At 36.1% G+C, this 12,456-nt stretch overlaps 1 protein-coding gene across 2 annotated transcripts in view; it reads left to right on the top strand.

Annotated features, from left to right (window-relative positions):
• The window catches only part of COL11A1 (collagen type XI alpha 1 chain), a 165,482-nt gene that overhangs the window by 113,993 nt on the left and 39,033 nt on the right, over positions 1-12,456 (top strand). For both annotated transcript variants that reach the window (XM_075156450.1, XM_075156448.1), the window contains 4 exons: positions 27-80; positions 6,651-6,758; positions 7,231-7,338; positions 8,403-8,456. In XM_075156450.1, coding sequence (XP_075012551.1) covers positions 27-80; positions 6,651-6,758; positions 7,231-7,338; positions 8,403-8,456 — 324 coding nt within the window. The remainder of the gene's footprint in view (positions 1-26; positions 81-6,650; positions 6,759-7,230; positions 7,339-8,402; positions 8,457-12,456) is intronic.

Here is a 12,456-nt window from a genome sequence, read left to right as displayed (position 1 = left end):
TTGGTGTTTTTTTTTTAATTTTTTAGGGTCCAGCTGGTCTGAAAGGAGGGGAAGGCCCACAAGGCCCACCTGGCCCAGTTGTAAGTAAACATAATAATTTTATGGAAATACAAACAATATTACATAGTAACCTTTTTTCTTCTTTATATGCTGTGATGTTTTCATCAACGCAGTCTGTAAAACAGATCCTGTAGGAAAAGGGAAAAATTGTAGAGCAATACTTTGAGAAAGTATGATGAGCATTGTACAAAAGAATCTCATTTTGGAAAACAGTAACATGGAACTTGAAATCTTCCATTGAAATCCATGGGAAAATAGATCATGCCAGAATATAATAATGGCTTATTAACAATACCATTTTATGAATATGTAAAGAAATGATGCATTATACAATTACTTAAGAATTTTAGATGATAAGATGACCAAAAACCATCAATTGCTTTGAAGACTTTATCTTTACTGTACTACTTGTGTGGATCATGCCTATAGACAGGATCAGTGAAACTGTTACAAATTATGTTTGCTTGGCTAATAACAGCTATGTAAAATCATGTCATGCAGAAATATTCCTTCTCACCATTTTAAGTTCAACATAGGCATAAAAATGTATTTGCCAACTTTTTGTGGTGTTGTTTTTCTTTATGATTATGACAGAGAGAAAAGCAGTAATATGTACTCATTCCTCAAAAACAGTAAATTATTCTCCCTTGAGTAGTGTGACTAGGCTTTTTCTGGATGGTCCTGTGCTTAACAATTGTTTACATTTAGATTTTTGTTTCACGTTTGGACTTCTACTATTTATACCTTTGCTGCCTCTTTCACTTCAGTTTCTGGTAGCTATCCACTGAAAGGTATTTGAAGTAGGATATGCCTAAAGTAACCTCTGTTGTCATTTTTTATGCAAGGAAGTTCTACAAGGATGCACTGGTATTCAAAACATGGTACAGTTATTCCCAAATGTGAATTGTGTAGATTTTGACAGTCATCTTGTCAACTTACTTCTTGCATTCAGTGCAACTGAGGTAAAAAAAATATAAGCACAGCTATTTCTGTTAGACAAAAAAGTAATGGAAGAGTTGAAATTCTATGTATTTCAACAATAAAGCTCTCTGATGTCCCAGCAATTCATATTGAGATTAGAATGCATTAAACAGGGAGGGAAAAAAACCAACATAGTATAAAGGTTCTTGCTTTTGGATTATTTCTACATTATTGGAAAAGATCTGCTGTATCAGATCTTTTAAGCTTTACTTCTTGATTTCTTAATGTTTGGTACTTGAATTCTTAAAATTAATTATTGAATTCTTAATGCCTTTAATTCTATCCTTTAAATCAAGAACTTGCATTTGTGATTTACAATTCTTCTTAATACCATGCAGTACGTGTACATTCCCAAAAGGCACCAAAACAAGGTAGCTGGGAATGGAATGGAATGGAATGGAATGGAATGGAATGGAATGGAATGGAATGGAATGGAATGGAAGCTAGTAGGGAGAGTCAAAAGGGATACCATCCCACCCCATCTGAAAAACCTGACCTGTTAGAAGAAAAGATGAATCAAACTCAAGAAAGCATAGACCAGAATAGTCTCTTCAATCTAAAGGTCATGTCTTCATTTTTTGTTAATGGAGGCCCTAAGGCTGGACTAACCTCTCAAGCAGATAGTTAGTTCAGGTGCAATGAACCAGAACTCTTCTGAGCATGCACAGATCAGACAGCACAAGCATACTTGACATTTAACACACCCCACTTTCCCAGACAGGATACCCACACAGTAGCTGTGCCACTACTATCATAGTTTCTCATAAATATGCATCACATAAGGTTGTGAGGCAAAAGCACATATCTTATTTAGTGATGGTTGTCCATATTCTGAAATACACGTGTTTGAATTTAAATTCAGATGATCCATGTTTTTCTAGTTCTTATAGGGTGTGTATACGTTAGTGTTTTAGTTCAAAACATCAGAGCCTTTTTGAGGTGAATATCTTGATCATCTCCATTTACTATCCTTTGGTTCAAATCATGGAGCTCTCTTGGAGCTCATGAATGGTATTCCTTTCATGTGAAACTAAATTGGAAGAGAAATTCCAGGAGCACTTCTAATACACACCAGCTAATGGGAGTTCAGTGCCAGACTAGAATTATCATCAAGTATTGTCGAAAAATACACATAGTATGGGTGTCAGGAGCACAGGACCAACTGCTTCTTCACTTTATAAATCCATTCCTGTTGAGGCCACACTTCCTGCTACAGTAAACATAGTCATAGAAAGAATCACTTAGGAAGCTCAGAAATTTTTGCATATTGTTTTTCCGATCTTTGAGAAACAGATGGAGTGGTAGCAGGAATTGTGGGCAGAGTGGAAAGAGAGTTTGAAGGGTAAACATTTTTTTTAAATATACTTTGAGTTCACTGTAGTGCAGGCAGGCCACTTGAGACACAAAGAGGCCCAAGCTGACCTGAGAGTATTCCAGAAGTCCTCAGTGGGATTTCTTTTCTATTTCATCTTTAATTACTAACTCGGTATCTTGAAAGTGTTTTTCAGTAAAAAAAGATGCATAGGTGCCTTTAATACTGGGTTTCTGTGCATCTGCAAGGGCCACAATTAAACCACAATAGCTTGCTTTTTTTCACAGTAGCTCATAGCAGACCATGAGCATCAAATAGTCCTAAAATATTTTCCCATCTATTTTTAGCCAACAGAGGGTACACACAGAAGTGTAATTATAATGGAGTCTTCATTTGCCATTTATAATAGGAAGAGAATTCATGCCACTGGATGATTTTCCTCCAATTCCCTGCCAATACCAACTGCTTCTAACTAGCATACATAGAATCAATTATAAGCTTTATTTGACTAGTGCATACATCTGCAAGGATACCAAACAAATGACTGCTCCAAATACTGTGCATGCCAATTACTGTGCTTAGAGGGATTTGGACAAAAGAAAGAGATGCACGAGTGTACTCCAGAGCAAGGTTTTTTCCTGGGTTTTTTTATTGTGGGTTTTTTGTTTGTTTGTTTGGGTTTTTTTAACAGTTGTCTTTTACCTGCTTTGTCTTCTGTTTGTTTTCTTCCCTTCTCATACTACTGTGTGGAATGCTGAATGCTGATGAGGGAAAGCTCTTCGGAATGTCAATCCATCATTTTTCGTTAGCCCATTTAGGAATAAGATGCCCAAACTGGACTCAGAATAAACCAGCTGTAGACTACCCAATTATCAGTACTGAGTTATCTAGAGCTATCTTCCTCTATCTGATAACGTTTTTCAGTCATGGGGATCTTCACTTCTTGAGCATTTTGTTAACCATCAGTAAAAGTGTTGCTACTACTATGTTATGTATACAATAGCTATAATTACATATCTCTTCACAGAAAGAGAGATAAAAACAAGATTACTAATGAGTTTATAGTCTGTATAAGAGAAATACAAGACAAAGCATGACACTTCCATCCTGTAGAAAAGTTTTTTAAAACACCCACAAATTAATAAGAAGATTCCAGGATGCGAGTACCACTGCAAGACCACAGGTTAACAAGGAGTTTAGTAGTATAAGAGGATTGTTTCATAGTGGGACAGAGTGACAAAGAAAGATAATAGACATAGAAAGCGAGAACAGACTTAAGCAGCTGGCTAAAATGCTTTTCTGAGTTGTGACTATAATGTGTTCTGCTTTGATCAGACGCCATTCTCACAGATAAATGAGAGGATCCTTGAAAAAAGAAAGTGTACTTCCTATTCCGAACTCATGTGAAATTTAAGTATAACAAATAAAAATGATGCAAAGATAAACATGAAAAGTTGGCTGAGTAAAAAGAGCTACTAGAAATTAAGGCTACTGTTAGTGTCTGCTGTCTGATCTAGGAGTTACTTGGATTTTTTTTGCTCTCTATTCTTGCATCTTACTGATGAAATGACCTAAAATTGTTTAGCTTATGAGAGCTGACAAGATCAGAGACCACGGTAGTATGGCTGCAGGGTAGTGAATTTTTCTTGTTGAATTCACTGAAGTCTTAGGAAGTAAAATAACAGAAATAGGACTGAAACTTTGGCATCCACACAGACTTAAAAAAAACCCGCAACACCTGGAAGGATAAAGTCATCTATGATTCCTGCGCAAATACTTTTTTTGAACATTCATGCAAAATTAGATCTTACTGAGATAATTTGCAAAAATATTGGAGCAACCATTCAGCATTCTCTTCTGGCACAGTTACCTGGAGGGAAAAGCACTTTATTATGGAATTAGTACCAGTTATGCTAACAAGGTCAGGCCAGGAAAAGTACACCATGAATAAAAGCAAAAATTTGGGCCCTCATTGGTGAAAGCATCTTAAAATTCCAATGTTCCGAGAGCCAGCAAATTTGATCTTGCTTAAACATGGGAAAAAACCTGGCTATTCAGAGCCTCAAGCTACAACACCTATTACTTATCCATTCCATGGTGTATCACTGCACTTCAAGTGTATCAGTTGGAAAAGTGAAATTATCAACAACTTTAAAGTGTTACAAACTATCTTGTAGGTGTCAAGCTGAAAAGCTGGGGAAATATTACTGTACAGCAAACAAACCTTTAACAGGGCTCTATTGATGCAAAAATTGTAAATTATTTCAAAGACAGAAAACAAGGATGCTGTAAAAGTGTGAAAATATAGAAATTTAGAGGGAGAGGACAGCTCTCTGCTTCTCAGTTTCCAGTAAGTCCACAAATTTCGAGGTTAACTGTGCTGCTCTTAGTGAAATAGTTTTTCCCATTAGACTTGTAAGCGCAAGACTAGCTCGTATGTAGAATATAATGGAACAGAATACTCTGTTTTCTTTATTCCCATGCTGCCCTATCTACAGGACACAGGAAGGATGTACAGCATCTCGAATCCTCAGGAAGTAGCAGGACTGGCAAAGCTGGATTTCCTGTCAGAGTTCTCAGCTTGTGATGGTGCAAAAAAGCATAAAGAAGCTCCACCATTCTCCATGCTCTGCCTGTACCCAGGAGAGCATCATGCTTCTGTCTCCCTGCCCATGCTGACTCTTGTGGAGAGACAGGAAGAAGCAGGTTAGATGGCAGTTAGCCTGTGCATCAAGACACAGGAAGTTTTTGCCCTGTGCTATCATGAATCCCTCTCATAAATACAGAAGAATACTTGGTCAGAATCTGCCTGTGTGATCAAGGAGATATTAGGAATTTGAGTGTAATTGTCCTTTGCTCCTTGTCATTTCTTGCTGTGATGTGCCTCCAAACAGGTGCCCATTTCTTTGCTTATGAGTTACAGAACTTTGGTTATAGATCACTTTGGAAATTAACCCATCTTGCAAAAAGGATTTAAAATCAGTACTCCACATTGTGGCTTTTGACTAAATGATAAATAAATATGGATAGACCAAAATTTAACATTTTAATTCTGAAATTCCATGTATTTGAGTAGAAGTTCTAATCTATACTGTTATCTGTTCCCTTGTATCCTTTTAGGAAGGTTTTTTAGTACCAGAACACCTTGTTTCCTTTCCTTTTTCCCCTTCAGCACTATTTAAAAGTATATACCATCTGTATTCTTAGAAACTGCAATAAATAAGACAGGAAAAAATTTGTCCACCCTAGGTACCTCCTTGTTATTAAAGCACTGCAGATTTTTACATACCTAGTCATTCTCTCCATTTTGTCTAGTTAGCTCAATCCAGCAGAAACCATAAAGGCACAGCTCAAATTATGAAAGGTTGTGCAGCTTGGCTCTGTGGCAAATTGACATACTTAAAAGAAAGGTTGGCTTTTTATGGAACAGCCATAAGCCCTACACTGCTTCAAAAGAAAGAACTGACAGGGAAGGTAGAAACTAAATTTTGACTTATGGATGCTTTTGGTAGTTTCAGATAGAAAAAAAAAACTTATTTAGACAATTAAAGGAATACAGTAATGACAATTTTATGACTCATTTAAAAGTGAGGTTTACTGACATTAGAGTAAAAATTATTCCTCTCTGCTATTGTTCTCTGTAAAAATATATTCTAGAATACAGAATTCCAGTGTTTTTTCCACATACAGCACCTGTCTTTTCCCCTTTAATTTGCAATAACAGATTTTTTACTTCTTCTGTGCTTATCTAAAGATACCTGTACATCCAAGCCTCCTCTGTATGACACATCAAATTAGTCATTATACTTCAGTAGATTTTTACACAGGTGAATTGAAATGCAGAAACACACTGATCAACACAGCAATGTACAGCACAAAACTTGACCAAAAATTTGGGTTGTGGTGTGGGTTAGTTCTCTATTTTAATATGGTGAATATTCTTTCATCAAAGTGGTATGTTAATATATTTTGGAAACACAGAAGGAAAAAAGTTCTTGAAAACAGGCTGAAGCATACTCCTATTATGATGAACAAATACAGGAAGGGGTATTTATGGAAAAAAAAAAAGTTCAAATTAGTAATCGAATACAAACTACAAATTAGTAATTGAGTGTGAACTTCAGGTTAGTTCTTTCAGCCTTTTTCTTTACTTGTACACGTGCTGAATGTGTACCCTTCTACCAGCTGGAATCTCACTGAATAACAGGTATCTTCTCTGTTGACCTGGGTCATGAAAACCACTAACAGTTATCAGGGCTATATTGGAATTCTCTTAGAATTTTTTATTTCTTTCCAGGGTTCACCAGGGGAACGTGGAGCAGCAGGCACTGCTGGCCCAATTGGTCTACCAGGTCGTCCTGGACCTCAGGGTCCTCCAGGCCCCGCAGGGGAGAAGGGTGCTCCCGTAAGTAATCACAGAGCCAGATAAAACTATCACAGCACAGACTTTTCATTCCAAAATGTTACTTTTACCCACTCTAGTATTTGCCTATTAAACATATCCTCAAAATACCTACTCCTTTTATATTTACAATTAAGTAAATAGTAAAACATTTATTGTCATACCCTCTAACACCCAAGAAGGGTTAAACCCGGTACTATCACAGCAGGGAGTGAATATAATAAAAAAGTTTGTCAAATCAGTCTTTCATTAAAACTTTGTACCCAGCCATTGTGCATTAGAGTACAAGTGTCTCTGTCATCGGCTTCCATTACTACTTAGTATAATTTTCTGATACATTCTCTTCCCTTTATAGTTTCCTTTCTGTTGGTTTTTTTTTTTTTTTTTAATTTTGTATGGTAATGTGACTCCCTGTACTGAAATCTTCATTAGTCTCCTGTGATAATGTGGATCACTGCCTTTTCTTCAAAACCAGGGTGAAAAAGGTCCTCAAGGTCCAGCTGGACGTGATGGAGTACAGGGTCCTGTAGGACTTCCTGGTCCTGCTGGTCCTAGTGGCTCTCCCGGAGAAGATGGTGACAAGGTGAATCGTTACAATTGGTATTAGTGCATCGTGAGAAGGTCTGTCAGTACAGTTCTCTGGTTGTAGCTTTCCTCACAATAAATAGGATGACGGAGCAACTCTTAGCCCTGCTTCCCCCATACTCCCTCCACCCACTGGAAAAAAACTAAACCAACCTTCTATAATCAGATGTCTGAGGGACAGATGCCATGGGACATTGGGATTTGTGTTCAAGAACTAGTAGACTAACATTTATCCTGGCAAAGAAACAAGGATGAAAGTGTTGCGTAATAAATCAAGGCAGATGATGTCAAAATTGATTTTTGCCTATTTTAGAAACTTGGTTTGCTGAATGAGTAAGATAAAATCTTCTCAGTAATGTATAGTGATTTGGAACCACTGTTGATAGGTTGAGGGTATCAAATTAATATGTTCGCAGCAGAGATATTCTGTTGACTTCTGGCAGAATTGAGGATGCAGTACCTTTCAGGATCATCTTGCATGTTTGCTTGATCCAGCACTGTTCTGTTAGTTAGCATAGGGTAAAGGTAAAGACTTTGAGGTTTGTTTTTATGATGCATGAGTGTTATTTATCCCACAGAGAGTATTTTCTGTGATTCAATTTAATTGTCTTTTATTATTGTATAAAGAAAACATTTTTTTCTGACATGGTTTCTTGGTGATTTGAATAATTTTGAAGTTTTGAAATATTGTACACGACAGTGAGAAGCAGTTGTTCAGTCACATTAGTTAGATGAGTCTGTAAATCAGGGTGCTTTCATTATAAGTTCATGTTGAAGGTGACACGAGGAACACAGTTTCCTTAATTTAGAGCTCAATTGCACTATACTTCAAAGCCAGGTCTTGTTGCCCTTTACAGTATAGCAATCAATATCTGGATTAATATGACATACTATTGATCGATGCAGAATTGCCCCCTTTAGCCTTCACACTTGAAGCAGCAGCATAAAACACAGAATAATCATATCAAAGGGAACATTTAAAGACAATGTGATATTGACTTCAGCTAAGTGTGAAGGAGATCATTTTAAACAAGAAGTTTAACTTTTAATTTTCCATTACAGGGTGAAATTGGTGAACCGGGTCAGAAAGGTAGTAAAGGTGACAAGGGAGAAAACGTGAGTAGCAAAATCCTTTGTCCATTACATTCTTCATAAATAAGAAGTATTCATGCATGAAGTATGCAGGTAGCCTTGCTACATCAATGAACAGAAACAGACACACTTCAGGAACGTTTCTTCAAAATAATGTTGAGTTTTAACGCAACACTAGAGGTTTGTACTTGTAGAGCCATGCATGTATTTAGTATCATATTTCTTAAGCTTACAGAATCATTACAAAATAGATAGGTAAACTACATTCCTAAGCACCCTTCCTTCCATTCTACATTTGAACTGGGAGAGACCAGGAATATACATACATTCTCTTACTGTGTTTAAGTTAACTTCACTGACTGGATTGTGTGAACATACCCAGCTTTAGCTTCTTAGCCATAATGGTGAAGAATAGGAAGACTCAGCAGAGAAATCTGCTAATATAGTTTTTAAATTTTTAAAGAATATCTAATTCTTGGAGAGAACACTTAACTGATTGCAACATTTCAGAACAGCGAAGACCTCAGATGAAATAGTTTATACGAGTTTTCAGATATTATCACTAGGCCTAATAGTAAACTTAGGACTAATCAGGCTTCTACTGATTTAATTTGAAATGTTTTTGTCTTCAAAGCTATTTCTAAATTCAAGCACTTCCTCTTTTGATTGAGGCCAAAAATATAAAAATAAGCTTTTTCCACTGTAAAATTTGAAGCTAGAAAGAATAAAACTAGCTTTTGTTTGTTTGTTTGATTTCAGTTTCTTTCCCAAAAATGCAGAAAAGGTTTGTTTTCACTTCTGTTCAATTTCAAAATAAACTAGCATTTTATTTGAATAATTTTCCTTAAGAAAAATGGAGAAGTAATTGCAGAAAGATTTGTTATTATTATTATATTTCATCAATATTCACAGTTAGCAAAGTTCAGGACTCAACATAGGGGTATTCATAACTAAGCATATTTACTATCTTGAAAACACTGTATGCTTATTTTGATTAACAACTTATAGAGCATCATAAAAGTAGATTGCTTCTAAAAATTGCACCGAAAAATGATGTTTTATAGGAAGATACATACAAATTCAAGCAAATCACAGTTTTATGATAATTTCATAGGCAAAAATGTGGAGACAAAAAGTTCAAAAACATGACAAGGGTTTTTTTTGTTTTTAAGGATAAACTTGTCCTTTTCAATTATTTTGTGAGAAATATTTCTCCAGTTTCCAGTGCAGAAAACACACACTTTTCACAATCCTATTTTAATAGATCAAATCACGAGTGCTATAATAAACTATTTGTAATGCCCTGTTAACACAAGGAATGTAATATTATACATATGGATGAGAAAGCACTTCTATTATAAACCCCAGTTTTCCAAGAAACATACATGTAACCAAGTTGTAAACAGAATCTGCTTCAGACTAAAATTACTCTTGCATAATCTGAGCTGAATGCTTTAATTGACTTGGTAAAATTAATTTATCAAATTAAAACATTTTTCAAAGTCAGTTTTAAAACTATGGACTTGTTCCCAGTTAACTGAAAAACAATCTTAATCTATCTGCTGTTGTAGTTGTAAACCAGCTGTGGGGTACATAGACATATATGCAGCTCCTCTTTGTCCACCTGAAGAGGCTCATTACAGTACAGGCCCTGCGTACACAGAAAAATCTAGCATTTAAAGGAATGGGCAGAGGAAGTATATGAAGCAGGACATGGTCCAGTTCCACTTCGGGCTTTGCATGCGATCATACGCATATCCTTCTGTTTTCCCCTTTGATATGCCTCTTCATTAGAGATGCTTCTGCATCAGAGAAATTCAGAAAAAACACAAGCTGCACTTCTCTATTTCAGACTATTTTAGCATAGCTAGTTATGCTGAGCATTAGACTGTGACCACAGTTCCTATAGTGAGTACTAATCTATTTGGACATGTTCCAGCAGACCTGCTTTACAAATAAAGTGTCTGCAGCATAACCATTTGAGAACGTATCCTGTACTCTCAGTCTCAAGGTTTAAGGCGCGTTCGGGAATGTAATATGTTTTCCTTGAAATACAGGATTCAGTGTTCAGGCCTGCTTGGTTGAAGTGAATGTTACCCTATATGAAGTCATGTATTGAATCCTATTTGTGCTCAGTTGCAGTCATTCAACCCTGACAATTTCAGAATGTCTTTATTTCAAATGTGCTTTCCTTTCAACATGCTGACAGATGTATATTGGGGCAGGGAGGAAAGGCCTTGTTGGTCACCTCTGAAAGATTCCGAAGAGGAAGTAAGTACCTGGTTCTGAAATCACAGGACATAAGGAATAGATATTCACAATACCTAAACACCCACAAAAGCCTTGATGGGCATTTAGAGCCTAATCACAGCAACGACCCTGAGCAAAGAAGAATTGATCCCTCTTTCCTGTTTAAGAAGAGCTGGAAACATCTTCAATTCCCAGTTGAAACTAACAAGGATGTATGTTTGGGGGTTTAACTGTACTGTGCCTAACAGAAAATACTACGTTGCCATATCCTGGCTACGGACAGCACAATTTTATTGCTGATGTACATCCTCTCTTGAGCTTCAAAACCACAGGTGCTACCACAGGTGACTTTATTAACTGAAGATTCTCTCCCGATGATTCTGATCAGTTTTCTCCATTTGTCCTCCAGAGCTGTGGAAAAAAGGGTCTGGCCAGGTGTCCAAATAACTTCTCATTAATCAATTGCAAAGTACCTTCCAACAATAGTTTATATCTAAATGAGTATTTAAATGAGATTAAAAATGCATAGATCTCGTTCTGGGCCCTATAAAATGAAGGAGCAGGTAGAAGCATCCTACAGAGTGTGGAACCAATCCGTTCCAATATGATTTTTTTTTTTTTTTAAATTCATGCATGCTAATTCCCTTTCTCATGGTAACCCTCCCAGTCAACAGGAGCATTCCTAGGAGTCCTTTCATTTAGTTATGTCACCATAGAGGCTAAAAAGCTTTGCTTCACCTATTCCCATCAGGTGTGTGACGAAAAGAAAATTATGAAAGAGAAGAAATACATAGCTTGACACTTCAAACTCCCTCAAAAATAAGTTACTCTAAAATATACATAGAACCCAAAGAAAGAAATAGACTACAAGACTTAAGTATCCCTTTTCCTAATCTCCCTATAAAGGGCAGAATAATCTAATTTTAGCCCTGGCAAGGTCTTTATATCCAAGCATTATTCTGCACTAAATTAGAATTCCCAGCCTAGAACTGCAAACAACTTCGTCATCTGAAATAGCAGACTATTGCCAGGTGTAAGGTTTTATGCTTTCTTAGCTTCACTCTTTATCAGTCTGATCTCTCTAGCTGGTACAAAAACCAGATTCAACCTAGCACATAATTTTAACCCCATCATAAACTAGTATCTTGCATTCCCATACTCTCAGTGTAAGATATCTTCATTACATCATATCTGTATAACTGACTTCTAAATTATGCACAATATAACTTAGAAAGTTATTATTCTATAAGGAGACTGAAAAAATTAAGAAGTTCCTCTCAGAGACGTATTTCTTGCCATTCTGTTGAAAAGAGACTTAATATCAAAGAGAATGTGACTCCCAGTGCTCAACAAGAACTTAGCCTTTTTCATGTCTCCTGGAGGTCAAAATAAGTTTTGTGCTGTTGCAAAAACCATTTGCAATTTCATAAAAACTAATCCAAATAATAAGCATTCCATTTAAAGATAGATTATTAGATGATGCTTTAAAGGTTGACTTTTTCTGGTTAAATCTCATTGAAAGGTCTGATATTTTTAATTGTGAAAAAAAATTTTTCATTTTGATTCATGTTTGCATGGGAATCTATTTTAAATATTCTGAAACATTACAAATGTGCTTTCAATAAATGCCAGTATTAAGTCTACTATAGATGTGCAAATCTGAGTCTTTGAGAGATAAACAAATAATAATTATTGGTACTGAATGGAAAAGACTTGTGAATAATGCTACATTCTCTATGGAGAAATGGAGAAATGCTTAATAGACCTTGATCAT

The sequence above is a fragment of the Calonectris borealis genome, chromosome 8 (genome assembly GCF_964195595.1).
Source record: "Calonectris borealis chromosome 8, bCalBor7.hap1.2, whole genome shotgun sequence".
Classification (NCBI taxonomy): Eukaryota; Metazoa; Chordata; class Aves; order Procellariiformes; family Procellariidae; genus Calonectris; species Calonectris borealis.
Note: the sequence above shows the minus strand (reverse complement) of the source record. Positions and strands in the feature narration are given on the sequence as shown.